A 19,579-nucleotide genomic window follows, 5' to 3' on the forward strand; every position below is an offset into this window, starting at 1 on the left:
GAAGAAATGGATAACTCAAAGAAAATGTTAAATCTGAAATAATCCAGGCACAAAACATCCAGGAAACCTGGGACACTATGAAAAGACCACATCTAAGAATAATAGAAATAGAGGAAGAAGAAACCCAGGTTAAAGGGACAGGAAATATTTTCAACAAAATCATAGAAGAAAATTTCCATAACTTAAAGAAGGGGGTGCCTATTAAGGCAGAATAAGTATACAGAATACCATATAGACTGGAGCAGAGAAGAAAGTCCCCTGACACATGATAATCAAAACACTAAACGTGGTTCAGTCGGATCCCGGCAGCAGCTGCGGCGGCTCAGTTCTTCTGTAGCTCTCCCTGTCTCCCTTTCGCTTCCGGAAACATGGCCTCTGGTGTAGCTGTCTCCGATGGTGTCATCAAGGTGTTCAATGACATGAAAGTGCGCAAGTCTTCAACGCCAGAAGAAGTGAAGAAACGTAAGAAGGCAGTGCTCTTCTGCCTGAGTGAGGACAAGAAGAACATCATCCTGGAGGAGGGCAAGGAGATCCTGGTAGGAGATGTGGGGCAGACTGTGGACGACCCCTACACCACATTTGTCAAGATGCTGCCAGACAAGGACTGCCGCTATGCTCTCTATGATGCAACCTATGAGACCAAGGAGAGCAAGAAGGAGGACCTGGTGTTCATCTTCTGGGCCCCTGAGAGTGCACCCCTTAAGAGCAAAATGATCTATGCCAGCTCCAAGGATGCCATCAAGAAGAAGCTGACAGGAATCAAGCACGAATTGCAAGCCAACTGCTACGAGGAGGTCAAGGACCGCTGCACCCTGGCAGAAAAACTAGGTGGCAGCGCTGTGATCTCTCTGGAGGGCAAGCCTTTGTGAGCCGCCTCCAGCCCCCTGCCTGGAGCATCTAGCAGCCCCAGACCTGCTCATGGGTGTTGCAGGCTGCCCCTTTCCTGCCAGACCGGAGGGGCTGGGGGGATCCCAGCAGGGGGAGGGTAATCCCTTCACCCCAGTTGCCAAATGTCCCCCCCACCCCCTGGACCGTCCTCCTCCCTCCACCCTGACGGTTCTGGCCTTCCCAAACTGCTTTTATCTTCTGATTCCTCTTGGGTTGAAGCAGACCAAGTCCCTTCCCAGGCACCCAGTTTGGGGGGAGCCTGCTTTTTTTTTTTTTTTTTTAACGACACCCCTACTCCTCATCCCCCCATCCCATGCTGCCAACTTCTAACCACAATAGTGACTCTGTGCTTGTCTGTTTAGTTCTGTGTGTAAATGAAATGTGGAAATGACCCTCCCTGCCCAGCTGGTTGCCTCCCCTTCCCCTTGTTCTCGGCCACTCATGGAAGCAGGACCAGTAAGGGACCTTCAATTAAAACAAAACAAAACAAAAAAAAAAAAAAAAAAAACACTAAACGTACAGAACAATGAAAGAATATTAAAAAGCTGCAAGATGGCACATGCCTTTAATCCCAGCACTTGGGAGGCAGAGCCAGGTGGATCTTTGTGAGTTCGAGGCCAGCCTGGTCTACAGAGCGAGATCCAGGAAAGACGCAAAGCTACACAGAGAAACCCTGTCTCGAAAAACCAAAAAAAAAAAAAAAAAGCTGCAAGAAAGATCAGTAACGTATAAAGGCAGATCTATTAGAATAATGCTTGATTTTTCAGTGGACACTAAAAGCCAGAGGGCCTGGACAGATGTTCCATAAACTCTAAAAGACCACAGATGCCAGCTCAAATACACAGCATAAATTTCTATCACAATAGGTGGAGAAAGAAAAACAGTCCATGATAAAACCAAACTTGACCATTATATATCTACAAATCTAATGATAAAACCAAACTTAAGCATTATATTTCTACAAATCTATCTCTATAGAAAGCACTAGAAGGACAACTTCAACCTGAAGAGGTTAATCACACCCAAGAACAGTAAGGAATAAATAATATCAGACCAGCAAATCAAAAGAGAGGCAGAAGAAACCCACACCACAGCAACAAAACAATGGAAATCAACAACCATTGCTCATTGATAACTGTCAATATCAATGGTCTTGACTCCTCAGTAAAAAGATACAGACAGGTTGGGTTCAAAGCAGGATTCGTCCTTCCGCTGCATCTAAGAAACATGCCTTAAGATCAAGGATAGACATCACCTCAGGGTAAAAGAATGGAAGGAGATATTTCAAACAAATGGACCCAAGAAGCAAGCTACTGTAGCCATTTTAATATCTGACAAAATAGACTTCAAACCAGGGCTAACCAGACGAGGTAGGGAAGGACATCACATACTCATCAAAGGAAAAATCCACCAAGAGGATATTGCAATTCTTAACATCTATCTTATAAACACAAGGGCATCCAAGTTCATAAAAGAAACACTACTACAGCTTTGATCACATATGGACCCTCACACAGTGACAGCAGGTGACTGCAATACTCCATTCTCATCAATAGACAGATCATCCAGACAAAAACTAAACAGAGAAATGCTGGAGCTAAATGATGCCCTAATTCAAACAGATTTAGCAGTATTTACAGAGCATTTCGCCAGACACAAAGGAATATACCCTTTTCTCAGCACCTTATAGATTTTTTTTTCCCAAAATTGACCACATACTGGGACACAAAAGAAGGCTCAACAGATACAAGAAATTGGAAATAACACCCTGAATCCTATCTGACCACCATAGATTAAAGATGAACATTAACAACAGCAGAAACAATTGAGCACTTATGAACTCCCAGAAACTGAACAATTCATTACTGAATGAAAAACAGGTCAAGAAAAAACTTAAAAACTTAAGTGAACGAAAATGAAAACAACATACAAATGGGACACAATGAAAGTTCTAAGAGGGCAAGTTCATAGCACTACTGCCTTCTTGGGGGAGGGGGGCGGGGGTTGGTTCATATAAATAACTTAACAGCACACCTGAAAGCTTTAGAACAAAAAGAAGAAATGACACCCAAAAGGAGTAGACAGCAAGAAACAATCAAACTCAGGGCTGGAACCAATAAAATGGAAGTAAACAAACAAAAACCATACCAAAAAAAAAAAAAAATCAATGAAACAAAGAGTTGGTTCTTTGAGAAAATCAATAAGGCCGACAAACCCTTAGCAAAATTACTAAAATTTGGAGAGGGGTGACTCAGATTAACAAAATTAGAGATGAAAAGGGGGACATAACTGTTAGGGTTCTGCCATGCTCCAGCTGCATGATCGCACATGCGCAGCTCAGGAGCTAGACAAGGGGTCTTGCGTCTTATGTCATCAGTGTGTGCTGGTGATTAAGTATGTATGCTCACAGCATGGTCACGCAATCTGCGCATGCGTGGCATAGCTCTGTAAGCCCACCTGCACCTTAAAGAGCGTGACTCAGACCCCACCCTCTCTCTCTGCCCCCACCATCTTTCCCTCTCTCTGCACGTGCTCCTTCCCCAGACCTGGTTCTCGTCCTACTAATAAAGCTCTGATACTGATACTGGGTTCTGTCGTGACTGTGACCTTTCCGCACAGTAACCAGCGCTGCGTTATCATTCTTACAATAACCACAGACACCAAGGAATTCCAGAGAATCATAAGGACATACTTTAAAAACCTATACTCCACCAAATTGGAATTTAAAAAAAAAGCATAATTTTCTCGATATATAGCAGCTACCAAAGTTAAATCAGAACAGGTAGGCAATTTAAACAGACCTATAACCTCTAGTGAAATAGAAACAGTAATTAAAATTCTCCCAATTTAAAAAAAAAAAAAAAACGGGCAGATGGTTTTAGCACAGGATTTTACCCTTACTCCCAAACCACACACAAAGACCCACCCAACAAAGAAAGAGTTAGAGAACAGCTTCCCCTAGTAACATAGATGCAGGCCTATGCCCAACATTAGATAACACACACAAGTTCAATGGCGTTTTTGGAAGTTCTTTGCCTCAAAATGCTCTGTCGGAGATTTTAGTTTCACAGGTTCTTTGCATAGATATTACAGGTTCCAGTTTTGTGTCTTTAGGTGACTCCTGTGTATAGGAGCGTATCTCTGTGTCTGTGTTTCTTGTGGTTTTTCCTTGGCTCTTTTTCTTGTTTGTTTGTTATGAGAGACGGAAAAGGTATGGTTCAGAGGGGAGGGGAGCTGGAGAGGGTATCAGAGGAGTCAGGGGAGGAGAAACTGTAATCAGAACATATTAAATGAAAAAAAAACTCCATTTTCTTTTTGTAGGGGGCATTAGAGACAAAATTTCTCTGTGTAGCCCTGGCTGTCCTGAAACTTCCTCTGTAGACCAGGCTGGCCTCATCACTCCTGGCCTTAAAAAAAAAAATTAGCCTGGACGGTGGTGGTGCACATCTTTAGTCCCAACACTTGGGAGACAGAGGCAGGTAGATCTCTGTGAATTCGAGGCCAGCCTGGGCTACAGAGTGAGTTCCAGCACAGCCAGAGCTACACAGAGAAACTCTGTCTCTAAAAACAAACAAAAAAATCTATATTCAAGGTTGAAAAAAAATTAGTCCAAGTTAATTCTTGACTTCATAATGAGTGATTGTGGCCAGCCTGGGGTACATGAGACACTGTCAAAAACAAAGGGAAGAAGAGAAGAAAAGAGAGGAGGGGAGGGGAAGGGGGAGGGGGAGGAGGGGAGAGGAGGGAATGGGAGGGGAAGGGATGGGAGGGCTCTTCTTAAAAATGGGAGCTTTCTCAATCCACTTCTTGCTCTTAGATGATGAGTTCCAAGTCTATTTAAGTCTGCATGTATGTGAATGAATGTGCAAGTGTGCGCATGCGAGTATATACATATGTGCATGTGTGTGCAAGTGTGTGTGTGTGTATGTGTGTGCACGCGCTCATGCATACTCATATGTTCATGCATGTGTGTCATGTGTGGTGTGTGTGTATGTGAGTGTGCAGTTGCACAGGCCAGAGCAAGGTATCTGGTGTCTTCTTCTCTGAACTCTTCCCACCCCTTACTGCTTTGAAACGATTGGTCTCTCACTGAGCCTGAAGTTCATAGAAGTTCATCGATTTGTCAAGACCAGCTGGCCAATGACCTTCAGGGATCTTCCTGTCCCTGCTGCCCCTCCCCATCCAGGCTGGAGTTACGGTTGTATACTATCACACCCAGATTTTTACTTGGTTCTGGGGATCCAAATTTAGGGCTTCATGCTTCTGAGGCAGACATTTTATCAACTGAGCTGACTACCCAGTGCTTCATTTGTCCTAAGGAACTGTCACCATCTCTTTGGTTCAAACTAACAGATGCTTCCTTTGTTAATGTGGCTCTGCCCTCAACATAGCTTCTTACACATTTTATTCAGGTCAGCTTTATACGCCATTGATCACAGTCCTTTTGAGACATAGGCATACATTTACTTTTTCTTCCTCCTCCCTATTCCTCTCGCTACCAATCTGACTAATTCTCTGGAGTAATCATCTTAAATAAAAACATCCCTTGGCCCCAAGTCATTCTTTTTGAACACTCCGCTATTAACTGTTATTCAGAGTCATCTAAATTCAGTCATGGGCTTTAACATTAGGTTTGAAAACTATTCCCCTGATTTGTCCCCTGATGTAAAGTTGGCTTTTCCTTGAACCCTGCCACCACTATTTAGGATTGAATCTTCTTTTAGGCTTATATGCCTATGAACTCTATTTTCTTACTTTACTACTTAAAGAGAATCAATTCCCTTTGGGGTTTACCTCTTTCTTGCAACTTTGTTCAAAACAGCCACCAACAGACAGCCCATGTTATTAATTATAACCCTTTTCCCCAGTCTCTTCCCTTAAAGGTAGGAGTACAACCTAGGATAGTCTGAATTCCTGCAGGCCCCATTTCTTACCACTACCATCCCTGCATGGCTCTTATGCCAACATAGCAGCCCACTTCTATAGAAGGAATATACCAATGGCCTTCTTATTCGAAATATACAGTGTTGGTGTGTGTGGGAGGGGAATCCTGGCATCTCAGTAGCTCAGGGGAAATTATTGCCTTCTTCTGCTACGTATCCAGTTTGGGTCAGTGGAGGACACTTTATATGAGCTTTACTCAGGGACCCAAGATGATGGAATCTGAACCAACGAGGAATATCAGTCATTGTCATGACAGAGAACAGAAACAAGCATGCATCTCTCCCAAAGTGATTCATATCATTTCTGCTGACATCTCATTGGCTGAAACAAGTCACGGGACCAAATTCAAGTGGATGAAAGGGTAAAGTCTATGTCTCCAGGAGACACAAAACTCCTGTCAAACAGCACTAGTGACTGCGTACCACCCATTCCATAAACCTGCCTGTGCTTTCCCCAACACACACACACACACACACACACACACACACACACACACACACACACACAGTTTATGTTAAGCTTGTAGTCTCTGCTCTCTCATAGAACCTCCCTGTTCCAACAAAAAGAGATTGAAATTTAATTCTCAGGGTTTCCAGTTTCAAATTATTATTGTCTCTGGCATTGTTGACGTTTAAAGAAAAAAAAAAACAGCTAAAACAGAGAGGAGACATTTACAGACAGACATGGGACAGGTAACTGAATATGTAAGTATTTTTGTTTGCAAATGTCACAGGCAGGTTGGCTTGTACCTTTTCTGGCCAAGTGAATTGTTCTCTAAGCTCCAAAGCAAAGACAAGTATTAGCAATTTCAATTGCCTTAAAACATTGAAGGCAGATCCACCTAGCCCTAGAGTGTGGAATTCAATATCATCCAAGTCGAATTTTCCCATTGGTTGTCTGGTTACTCAATAAATATTCAATTGATTGAGTAATCCCATGGCCCTGACAAATATTGTGGCCACAGAAGGAAACAACAATCATCCAGATGAAGAAAGAGTTTCCATTCCAAACCCCTTTGGCCATGACCACAGCTTGGTCATAAAGCTGGGAGCGTTTGGCCAAGGTTGATGCTGGAATAGAGCTAGACACTATTTATAAACTCTGGGAAGAGATTCTAGTGAAATGTTTAAGTGTGCTTTTGGAAAGCGAGTAGCTTTGTCCATTTTACTGTCCAAACTTTCTTTGATCCATTAATTTCACATTTCCTCTGATTTCTATTCAAGAGCAAAACAGTCATTTTTTTTTTTCTTAATATGGTGAGCCACAAATCATTTGCTCATGATTGAAAACCTTGTGAACAAATAATTGTGGCTCTTTCCTCCATCCCTGAGCCTAGGGTTCTGGGAAAAAGGGCATTGCCAAAAAAGTGTGTCTTTCACGTAAGGCCCACAAGACCAGTCTTCCTCAGCAGAGCAGAGATGCCCTGACTGAGGATGATGAACAAGAAAGGGTGTTCCCAGGGATATCAGCATCTTCTCCCAGTCATTCCTGGAAACCCATGGTGTGACTATCGCTATATCAGAGACTAATGGGGCAGGCCCAGGGACTCTGTGACAGTACAAAGTGACTCCAATTGTAGTTGTCTTTTTGTAATGTCATATGCAGTAAAGCATTGGGTAGGTCACATTCACGGGGGCTGGTGGACATCATAACATCAGCACATCTTTTTGACAGACAGGATTTGAACTAGAACCGCTGAGCTGGAAGAACAGCTAAATACTTCTGTGCTAAGGGAAGCCTGAGTATCAGCTCTGATCTCCTGGTGTGAAGAAACAGGCAGTTTCTGAGGTCTGAGTACAAACAACAAAGATGGCAGCTTACAATGGAGACGATCTAGAGAATGTTCAGCTGTTACAAGTTAGTTGGCTAGAAGGCCTGAGCTGTGCAGCCTCTTGACATTAATAATAACTCCTAGTAATCCAGCCAGTGTAAATGTTCTAATGTCAGCACTACAGGGATCTCTAAGAGGCCATTTGGTCCATCCTCCTACCTTCAGAAAGGGACATATCCACCATATCCTGGAGGGATGAGACAAACTATCTTTTAAGGGTTGAGGATAATAATTTGGAGGAAAAGTACTTCCCTAGCATGAACTGTGCTGTTGGTTCAGTCCTTAGCAACACACACACACACACACACACACACACACACACACACACACACCCCTTTTAAAGTTCCCCCATCCTACAATCCTACATATCACCATGGACAGGCACCAAAAACAAGTTACCACCTAAAAGCATGAAATAATGCAATGTAAAGTAGCATGCTAAATCAGTTGGGGAAAGGAAATTATTGAATGAAGAATACTGAAATAATTCACAAAAAAATTAAAGTAAAAACATTACAAACATGACATTAATCAAATAGTAATTTTTAAGGACTATGAAAGTGCTGTCAGCAATTACGCAATGGTTTTCTCCTGTAGCCTCAGCAAGCTGTAACACAAAAACTCAAATAATAAGAAAATTGGAGGCTGGAGGTTCATAAGTACAGCACCTGTCAGGTATTTGAAAGACCCTGGGTTCAATGCCAGAAAGAAAGAAAGAAAGAAAGAAAGAAAGAAAGAAAGAAAGAAAGAAAGAAAGAAAGAAAGAAAGGAAGGAAGGAAAGGGAAGAGAGGGAGAAGAAAGGAAAGAAGGAAGGAAGGAAGGAAGGAAGGAAGGAAGGAAGAAAGGAAGGAAGGAAGGAAGGGAGAGAGAAAGAAAGAAAGAAAGAAAGAAAGAAAGAAAGAAAGAAAGAAAGAAAGGAAGGAAGGAAGAAAGAAAGGAAGGAAAGGGAAGAGAGGGAGAAGAAAGAAAAGAAGGAAGGAAGGAAGGAAGGAAGGAAAAGAAAAAGAAAGAAGAAGAAGAAAGCAAGAGAAGAAAACTTTGCTGGCAAAATCAATCCCAAGCAAAGTCAAAATATAAATCATGCACTGGAGAAAAGATGCGGCTCCTGTCCCAGAGGGCAAACCGAGCAATCAACAAAGAGCCCAACACATTTAAAGACCGATAATCTGGTAGGAAAATGGGGTGCAGTTTACAGAAAAGGAAGTTACACATGGCGAGACAAGTTCACAACTAAAAGAAGTTTAAGATCATGAGTTAAGCTTTGTTTTATCTCTTAAGTTATCTACGGAGAAGACTGATGAAGTACACTGTTTTGCCCAGCTCACTGGAATGCAAGTTTTTGAAACATGTGATAATGACTAACATATCCATTGGTCTTTCATTTTTAAAAGCTTGCTTTAAATAACACTTCAGTATTTACACATTAACATATGTATATATACACAAACAGAGAAGTGGGGGGGTGTGGGTGTGTGTGTATGTATACAAAGGTTTGGAGGGTTTTTTGTTGTTTTTTTTGAGAAAGGTTCTCTCTGCGTAGCCCTGGCTGACCTGGAACTCACTCTGTAGATCAGTCTGGCCTTGAGCTCACAGAGATCCTCCTGCCTCTGCTCGCACATGCACACCTCACAGCATCTCTAATGCTATCATCCCTTGGTAAAAATGGCACATTGATTTCACTTTAAGAGATAAATCAGCCTCTTAAAAGATACATCTATACTTTTATAATTTTTTATTTTTATTTGAGAGAGTTTCATGAATCCCACTCTGGCCTCGAACTCTCAGGGTATCTCAAGATTATCTTGTATTGCTGACCCTTGAACTTCCGAGTTTCGGCTGTCTTACACACCTAAGCGTCTTATCATTCTCAAGTCAGGCCAGCTTCTCTTCTTCCTGTCCTTACACACATGGTAGAAACTCAAATCTTGACATAATGTGAACCATCAGTGACCATGTCATCATCGACAGGGATCTCTCTCTCCAGGTTCTACTGGTCACAAATGAGACTCTATCACAGTGGTTCTCATCCTTCCTAGTGCTGCGACCCTTTAGTACAGTTTCTCATGTTGGGGTGACCCTCAACCATAAAATGATCTCATTGCTACTTCATAACTGTAATTTTGCTACGGTTATGAATCGTAATATAAATAGCTGATATGCAGGATATCTGAAATTCCACCCCCTGTGAAAGGGTTGTTCATCCCCAAAGGGGTCTCGACTCACAAGTTGAGACCTGTTGCTCCAGAGTCTAGAGCTAGGCGGGCTTTTTGTTGGTTTTAGGGTTCCTTGAGGTAGCAACAGCATTTAGCACAAATGCTGTCTTCACCACCACTAGGTGGAACCCTCCCCTAAATTAATTACCAGGGCTCACTCTGAGAGCGTCACTCACAGGCTAATTCTAACCAAGGGTTAGTCAGGGTTGCACACGCATGCACAATGGGGATAAAGGGCAGGATTAGACAGGCCCTACGGAAGTATGGCGGGATGGGAGGAATCAAAACATAGAACTGTGGGTCGGATCTGAGGCTAGCACTGTTTGTGATGAAGCACAATTGGATAGAGTGAGGGAGAGACACAAAGATGTGCACCTGGATGGGGTGTAGGTGCTGGTAGACCACACAGTGAGAGTGTATCAAGCCCTGGGTCCGAGCCCAGTCCTATATAAACTGGGCATAGTAGCACATACCTGTAATCCCAGCACTGGGGATGTAGAGCCAGGAAGGTCCGTTCAAAGTCATCTAAGCTACTCAGGGAATTCAAGGCCAGCCTCACTACACAAAACCCTAGCTCAAAAAGTAATAATAAAATGTGAGGACAGAGCAGGTGCAAAGGGCCTGAGGTGGTGAGCAGTAACAAACTGCAAAGAGAAGAAGATGGGCCTCCTGGCCTTCAAGGGCTTCACGGTTTCAAGATATCCCTCTGAATGAAATGGGAGAACACTGAAGAATTTATTATTTCTAGCTTCTTATGGAAGATAGCGCAACATCTCCTTAGATATAATCATGAGAAACACCAGGAAAATCCCACATTGAGGAACTCTATATAAAACAGTGGCCTGGTTTGTTTTTTGTTGCTGTTATTTTCATTGTTTGTTGTTTTGACACAGGTCTCACTATGTAATCCTGATCATCCTAAAACTATGGAAACCAGGTTGGTCCCATGCTTGTGGCAATCCTCCTGCCTCTGCCTCCTGGTGGCCAGCATTATAGATGACCAAAATACAAGCCAGGATTCTTTTTGTTTCGTTTTACTTTTTGTTTTCCGGTTTGGTTTGGATTTTCGGGACAGGGTTTCTCTGTGTTGCCCTGGCTGTCCTAGAACTCCCTCTGTAGTCCAGGCTGGCCTCGAACTTGGAGATCCGCCTGCCTCTGCCTCCCGAGTGCTGGGATTAAAGGCGTGCGTCACCACTGCCCGGCTAAACCAGAATTCTATAAAGTGTCAGGGTTGTAAAGGACAAATGCTTCCTTGGAACTCTTTCCAGAACAAGGAGACAATGTAGATGTAACCAACCGTCTTATTAAATAAGAAACACAAAGCCGATTCAGAGAAAAAAGCCAAGAGGTCAGAACTAAGATTCTTACCCTTCCTGTTTCAGCCAAGAGAGCTCTTGGAAAGGGAACCTACTTCCTGTGTGTTTGTCTTATATAGTCTTTCTGTTCTGCCTTCTTATTGGTTGTAAACCCAAACACATGACTGCCTCGTCACTGCCTGTATGTACAGCCCTCCAGGTCCTCTATGGTATTGAGATTAAAGGCGTGTGTCTCCAATGTTGACTGTATCCTTGAACACACAGAGATCTACCTAGCTCTGTCTACCAAGTGCTGGGATCAAAGGCGTGTGCCACCACCGCCACGCTCTTGCTATGGCTCTAATAGCTCTGACCCCCGGGCAACTTTATTTATTAACATACAATTAAAATCACATTTCAGTACAAATAAAATACCACCATAAGACAGAGTGCAAAATGATGTTGAACTGGAAAGGGGCTGTTCCACCTCAATGGTCTACACTTGGCTGTGCTGGGGGGAGGTCTTTTGCTCCACCCCTTGGCATTTCTATAAATATCATGGGGCAGAGACAATCAGGGCCCATTGGAATAGGTTCCAGGCCCTCTCAAGGCTATCCTGTATTTTCTGTCTGTTTATTGCCATACTCTAAATCCTTCTACCTAATATTTCCTGCTGCTCCCACTCAAGAGCACTCTGGGGAAGTATGGGGGTGGTGGGTAGCCCACACACACAGGGAGATAGCCTGCCTGGCAGGCTCGAAGACCTGGGTTCCAGCACCAGCCTGTGTTATCAGGATAAGCTTGTGTACACCTGTGATCCCAGCACCAGAGAAGTGGGAGACAGGAAGACTAGGATTCTGAAGTCATCCTCGGCCACATAGCAGATAGAAGGCAAGCCTGGAATCCACAAAACCATCTCAAAAATAGAGAAACAAAATTCAGAAGCTAAGCAAACTGTGGATTTAATAGGCTTGTAGTTGTTGGATTCAATCCTGACCCAGATATGGGCACTGGAGTTACACAGGTGACAGCACATTTTTAGAGGGCCTATCATGACATCTTACGAGGGAAAGGGGGGGCCGATAACTCAGGGGGTAAAGGCACTTGCCAAGTCCAACCTGGAATTGATCCCTAGGATTCACAATGGTGGAGGGAGAGAACTGACTTCTGAAAGTTATCCTCTGACATCCACACAAATGCCATGATGTGCTTTCGAGTACACGAATACAAATACACACACAATTAAATGCAATCAACATTTAAAAATAAAGGGTAAAGTGGAGGAGCTCTTGGGCCTCTGAACACTACTAGACAGTGGAGACAGGATCTTCTGCCCTCTGCAGAGGGGCCTGTGTGTCTCCATACGATGCACTTGACCACTAAACTTGTCCCCAAAGAGATGAGGACTTCTGTAAGGAAAATCATGATTCTCACAGCCCTTGTCTTCCATGGCACTGCTGTATTGCTGTGGGTTTTTGCACCTCACTCTAAAGTGTACGGTGCCTATGTCTCTAGAGAACCTTCCGGAGAGTATACAGTCAGCTACCCAGGAGGCTACGATAGCTAACCCTTCCCCTCCTCGGTGCAGGACAGTCACCTTCTCCTGAAGTGATAACAACGCTGCTAAACTGTGAGGACCAAGGTAGGTGTGGTGGTGCTCGGCCGTGATCGGAGAACTTTTGAGATAGAAGTGGGAGGAGCCGTAAGGTCAGCCTGGACCACGTAGGGAGCCTTATAGCAAAAAAAAAAAAAAAAAAAAAAAAAAAAAGGGAAAGTGGGGGCTGGAGATGGGGCTCGGCCGGCCGTTAAGAGCTTGTGCTGCTCTTATAGGAAGCCAGAGAGCAGTTCCCGGCACCCACATCAGACAGCTCACAACTGCCTGTCACTTCAACTCCAGGATGACACCATCTTCTGGCACACAAGGGTACACACACACACACACACACACACACACAATTAAAATTTAAATCTTAAAAGAAGAAGAAAGAAAGAAAGAAAGAACAGACTCCAATTTCTCCAGCATAAACATCCCTAAGGGCGCTGCCTTCCCACAGAAAAATCATTTCCAACATATAATCCCGCGCTTAGGAAGCAGGCTCAAAAATGTGACAAGAGATTAAGCTCTGGGTAAGCAGTGGAAACACACTGCAGTTGTTTAGAGTCCGAATTTGGTCTGTTTGCTAACTATGAACCCCTGGAAGACGTGGAGAGTTTAACAGATGAGAAAGACAGCCGGGGCTGAAGCGGTGGCCCGTCGGCACCCATTAGACCACAAGCGAGGTCGGCTGTAAAGTGCTGTGAACGACGTAAGGATGACTGAAACAGGTACTTACCCCTAAGTGCGGCAATAGAGGGTCTTGCTCAGGCAAACTTGGGAGACTGAAATTGTTCCAGCCTCGTGACACCGACCGCCCTGTAGGTCCCAGCTACTCAACGGAGGCAGGGCCAGTGACAGAGCTCAGTGGAGAAAGGTGCTTGCTGCTGAGCCTGACAATCTGGCTTCGAACCTCCAGAACCCAGATAGTAGAAGGACAGAACAGATGCCAGCTACTTGTCCTCTGACCTCCACACATATACCCGGCCCCCTGCACACACAGAGCCTGGGGGGGCATGGACAACTTAATCTCAAAACACACAATTGAAAGAGGGCCGGGAATCTAGTTCTGTGGTAGAGTACATATCGAGCACGTACAAAGTCCTACGTGAAATCCACGGGATGGGGGAAGAGTCTGAGATTATGTTTTATTGTATGTTTGGCCTTCGGGAAGGTGGGACAATGCCCCTGAGAAAATGGAAGCTCCATTGACCATGGCATGCGCTACACAGGTTGGCAGCTTTCCAAACAAAACAGCAACCACAGCTACCGGACAAGGCCCTTGCGATTTTGAAATTAAGAGAAACCCTGGAGCCAGTCCAGAAAAGGCTTATGGTGGAGCAAAAGCCGTACACGTGTGTTCCGTGGAGAAGCCGGGGCCATACTCCCTGCAGAGGGCAGCACAACTTCACTGTTGTCGTGACAGTATCCACAAACGGACAAGAGGAACTCCCTGGCTGAGCTTCAACTGAACTCAGATGCAAACAGAAGAAACTGAGTTTCAATTTGAAGTGAAACATTTTGGATTTATTGATCTTAGGAATCCAGAAATTGAACCCAGTCATGTGCTACCATGGGGCTTGTGAGATGGTTCAGCTGGTAGTCGCCCGCCACCAAGCCTGCCGACCTCAGTTTGATTCCTGAGACCCCCATGATAGAAGGAGAAAACCAGCTTTGGAAGGTTGTCCTCTGAACCCCCACATGTGGGCCATGGCACTTGTGTGGCCCCTCACATGCACACACACACATATGCATACATACACACACACACACACACACACACACACACACACACACACACGTACATAATTTAAAAAAAAATGCTGGGATCTCAAATGAGCAATTTATGGAAGGGAGGGGGGAATGGGACAAACAAACTACGGTTTCTACATTTTCTGTTTCCCTACAGTTACTAGGGGTTCTATTTCCCAAGAGGATTTTCAAGGGGAAACACAGCTGTTTTCTCTAGCTGGGCTTCTCGCCTGAACGGAGGATAGTCACTCATTGGCAATGGTGGTCAGAGTGGATACCCCGTGCCTGTCCCATGGCGCCCGAGGGTCTCACCTTGGCCATTCCTTCTGGGTCACATGCAAAGACGATTCTATGGAGTAGCACAGACTGCATTAGCAGCTCTTAGCACCTCTTGTCCTTAAGTTAGCAAATTAATGAATTGCGGATGGAGACCCTTAGGAAATATGAGACAAAATAACTCAGTGTTGATGATATGGGAGGGGCTGGGAGTGGTCTAGAACTTGAGAAACGCTGCTGACAGAGAAGAAGCCCAGGAGGGAAAGTCTGAATGGATTCCCACTGTCAAGAAGTGACTCAAGGGTTCCCATGACAGAGCCCAGAGCCTTTGGGGTGGAGTCTCTCTGTCTGTTTCACAGTCTGCTTCCTCCTGCCATGTGCTCTAAACCAAGCACCAGGCTCGCCCACACCAGTGCCGGAGGCTCAGTTAAGAACAAGCCTCCATTCACGTTGCCAAAGGGAATGCTGTTATTGGTGAACCACAGAGCACTAAAGAAGTTATTCACCTCATTTTCCCCAGGATTTTTGGTACTAGAGTGAAAAGGACCCTGTGGACAGGGTCTTCGCCTGGGAGACTACAGCAGCATTAGTAACATAGTAACTCCCTGTAAGGAAGGAACATAGACCCTGGGCTACAGAAACAGAGCCCACATGATTCTTGAAGGCAAGCACTCACCTGGGGCTGTCAGAAATGGGTTCTCACTCTGCTGTTGTTCCCGAACTTTCACCTTAAGAGACAATATTTTGGATGGGCCGTGGTGGCGCATGCCTTTAATCCCAGTGCTCGGGAGGCAGAGACAAGTGGGTCTCTGAGTTCGAGGCCAGCCTGGTCTACAGAGCAAGTTCCAGGACAGCCAGGGCTACACACACACACACACACACACACACACACACAAACTGTCTTGAAAAAACGAGAGACAGAGGGGGAGGGAGAGAGAGACAGAGACAGAGAGGATACTTCCTAACTGTCCTATCTGGTAAGGGATGGGACTTGAGACTCTATTGACTCCTAAGTACTTACCGCAGGATTACTCTGTGAGAACACGTGTTGGCTGTCCTTGCAGTCTGTCCAGCTGTCTTATTAAAAAGACAAAAACAAACAAGAAAGCACCAAGCTCCTGAAAACTGAACCACTGTTGTTGGTTTTACTCTTTTGGGGGGCCGCCACCCAGCTCCCAAGTAAATCACACACGGAGGCTTATTCTTAGTTATAAATGCACGGCTTTAGCTTGACTTGCTTCTTGCCAGCTTTCTTTAACTTTAAATTATCCCATCTGCCTTTTGCCTCTGGACGTTTCCTGTTCTCTTACTTCTGTAAATCTTACCCTTACTCTGTGGCTGGCTGGGTAGCTGGGTGGCTAGACCCTGCAGTCCTCCTCCTTCTCTGGCTACCTCTTCTTTTTTTCTCCTCCTAAATTTCCATGTATCTCTCTGCCTGCCCAGCCCACCTATCCTTTCTCCTGCCTTGCTATTGGCCATTCATTTCTTTATTAGACCACCAGGTGTTTTAAACAGGCACAGTAACACAGCTTCACAGAGTTAAACAAATGCAACATAAACAAAAGTAACACACCTTAAAATAATATTCTACAACAAACCACTTTCAACTTTTTGCTGTTTTTTTTTTATGTACCCCCACAATCACCACCAAAGTCATAATGTTTATTGGGGGAGGGGAGGGAGGGGAAACTGGGGTCAGGATGTAATATATGAGAGAAGAATAAAATGCTTAAAACCTTAGCACTGTGCTCAAAACATTAAAAGGAAGCTGGGTTTCATGGAACAAACCCAGCTATACAAGAGACTCTGTGCCAGACTGGGCAACAAAACAAAACATCTCGATAAATAGATAGATAGATAGATAGATAGATAGATAGATAGATAGATAGATAGAGCCATCAGAAAATATTAGAAACAATAATTTGAATGCTATATGGCAATTTATAAAAAAGTGAAACACAAGTACTTTTGGAAAATGCATGTATGTATTGTGTGTGTGTGCGTGTGTGTGTGTGCGCACGTGTGTGTGCGCACGTGTGTGTGTGCGTGTGTGTGTGTGTGTGTGTGTGTGTGTGTGTGTGTGTGTGTGTGTGTAGTGGAATATGGGGCCTTGGGAACACTAGGCAAGCACTCCACTCTACATCCCTAGTCCAAAATCTTCTCTTCTAATCCCTAATTACTACAGTGTGTTCATTCCAGAAATTTTTTACTGAGAGTCTGCGTTGCGCAGGCTAAGCACACAGTGCAAACGGAACGGCTGCCAGGGTCTAGCTCCTCTGTTTCCCACCCACACTCTACCTAAGCTTGACTGAAACCAGAACCTGGAGCGAGATGGGCTGTGTGCTGAAGGCTCTGCTGTAAAGTTGGCCCTGTGAAAGCCACATCCTGATTTCCCCTGGGAAGGCTGATGTCAGGGACTGCTTCATTCCAGACCTGCCTGAATTCCGCGGATAAATCTCCTACAGGACAGTCCTCGGGGATCTGCCTCAACTGGAAGGAACCACGGACGCAGTCAAATGCCCAGGTTCAAGGAACACCATGCAGCTTAGGAGGAGGTAACACAGCTGCCCCGGGACCCTCCTTGTGAGGCACAAGCTCTGGAGCTCCACAGAGCACGTTGCTGCCTCTGTGGCTGAGGAGAAGGAGCCTCACACTCACAAAGCAATGGCGACTCAGATGTTTCCAGTTGGAGATCAAAAGGCAGCCGAGTGCCTGGGAGGGGAGAAGTGTGAGATCATTCATAAATCCGCAGTTTATTGCTCTCAGACTGGAAGTCAAAAGCCTCTCGTGCAAATGGAGATGCTGGAGGCTATTCCAGCAGCTGGAGCTTTGAGGTTCTGGGCCACACTGGGTGTGGGCTCAGTGACTCCTGCCTCCTCTCCCAAGCCTTACCTCGAAAGAAGGAAGGAAGAAAGGAAGGAAGGAAGGAAGGAAGGAAGGAAGGAAGGAAGGAAGGAAGGAAGGAAAGAAGGAAGGAAGGAAGGAAGGAAGGAAGGAAGGAAGGAAGGAAAGAAGGAAAGGAAGGAAGGAAGGAAGGAAGGAAGGAAGGAAGGAAGGAAGGAAAGAAAGGAAGGAAGGAAGGAAGGAAAGGAAGGAAGGACCCATACATGCACAGAAAGAAGAGAGGAGAAGGGAAGGGAACAAGAGGAGAGGGGAGGGGAGGGGAGGGGAGGGGAGGGAACAAGAGGAGAGGGGAGGGGAGGAGGGGGAGGGGAGGGGAGGGGAGGTTCAAGTGCCCTCACTGACTCTCCACTGGCATTTCCTTGACGTCCCAGGCAGTGTAACATCACGCTTACCTATGGCCTCCTTGCCCCTCCTCCATTGCTGGCTCCTGTGAGAACAGGAACTCGTTGGGGACATTTTCTATTTTCAGGACTCCTTCTCTTTGTCTTCCTCCCTGTCTATTCACCCACCCATCTCTTGTCTGAAATTGGTCCTTTTTTTCCATTTGCCCATCTTCAGGACACTCCTGACTAGTACATACCTCTGTCACTCACTCCTCCATGGCCGTGGTAGGACACATTCACGGAGGGATGAAACCTTGCCTTACTCACCTTTGGTTCTCCAGTCAACTAAACAGCAGTGTGGTGGTTTGAATGAGAATGTGCCCCCACACACACCAGGCTCCTATGTTTGAATTCTTGGTCCTCAGTTGGTGCAACTATTTGGGAAGGATTAGGAGGTGTGGCCTTGTTGGAGGAGGTATGTCACCAGGGTCTCTCTCTCTCTCTCTCTCTCTCTCTCTCTCTCTCTCTCTCTCCCCCTCTCCCTCCCTCCCTCCCTCCCTCCTACTTGCAGATAAGGATATAAGTCCTCAGATACTGCTCCAGTGCCATCACTGCCTGCTGCCATGCTCCCTGCCATGACTGTCATGGACTCACCCTCTGCAACTGTAAGCCCATGTAAACTCTTTTTCCTATGAGTTGCCTTGATCATGGTGTCTCTTCATAGCAACAGAAAAGTAACTAAGACTTGCGAGAACTTCAGAAATGTTTGATAACCAAGTAAAATATTTCTTACCAGAATGTTAGACTTTTCAAAATATCACAGTTTCAACTCCAAACTGCTCTCTCTCTCTCTCTCTCTCTCTCTCTCTCTCTCTCTCTCTCTCTCTCTCACACACACACACACACACACACACACACACACACACACACACACACCATACTGGCAAATTGTATGATGGGGCACACAGCAATGCTTTGTTCTTGTTTGTTTCCAACATCACATAATGCTATGATCTGATACAGAATGTCTCCTAAAATATAAATGATTACACCAGGTTTGCAATATTTTAAAAATAAAGGTAGGAGGCTTCAGAAATGGCTTAGCAATAAAGAGCACTTACTGCTCTTGCAGAGGACCTGTGTTCAGTTCTCAGCACCCGTGTAGGTAACTCTAGCTCCAGGGACCCAATGCCTTCTTCTTGCTTCCCAGGCAACTGCACTCATGAGCACATTACAAACATTCATATATGTAATTAAAAATTTTAATATATAATAAAATTAATTTAAAGAAATTTTTGAAGGATATAAAGAAAATGTAAAATTTCTTCACAAACTAGGACAACAAGTTAAGTATTAGGTAAGAAACAACCCTCTTAAAATTCAAAACTCCAAGTCAGTTAATAAACATTCTCTTCTTCAGTTCTTTTACTTTTCCAGATAAAGAGATTGCTACCCACATCAAAACTATATACTATTGTTATAACACCTTCAGATGAAAGTATTTGGTATCAAGCATATGGTTATCAATCATATGCCATTTTACAGTTAATATATTTAT

The 19,579-nt window shown here is 44.7% G+C and overlaps 1 protein-coding gene across 1 annotated transcript; it reads left to right on the forward strand.

Annotated features, from left to right (window-relative positions):
• The first annotated feature begins 295 nt into the window (after positions 1 to 295).
• LOC131895709 (cofilin-1) lies at positions 296 to 1,280 on the forward strand. The gene has a single exon (XM_059246203.1). The coding sequence runs from the start codon at positions 369 to 371 to the stop codon at positions 867 to 869; it is 501 nt and encodes a 166-aa protein (XP_059102186.1). The 5' UTR covers positions 296 to 368; the 3' UTR covers positions 870 to 1,280.
• Positions 1,281 to 19,579: the final 18,299 nt, after the last annotated feature.

This window comes from Peromyscus eremicus, chromosome 19 (genome assembly GCF_949786415.1).
Source record: "Peromyscus eremicus chromosome 19, PerEre_H2_v1, whole genome shotgun sequence".
In the NCBI taxonomy this organism is placed as follows: domain Eukaryota; kingdom Metazoa; phylum Chordata; class Mammalia; order Rodentia; family Cricetidae; genus Peromyscus; species Peromyscus eremicus.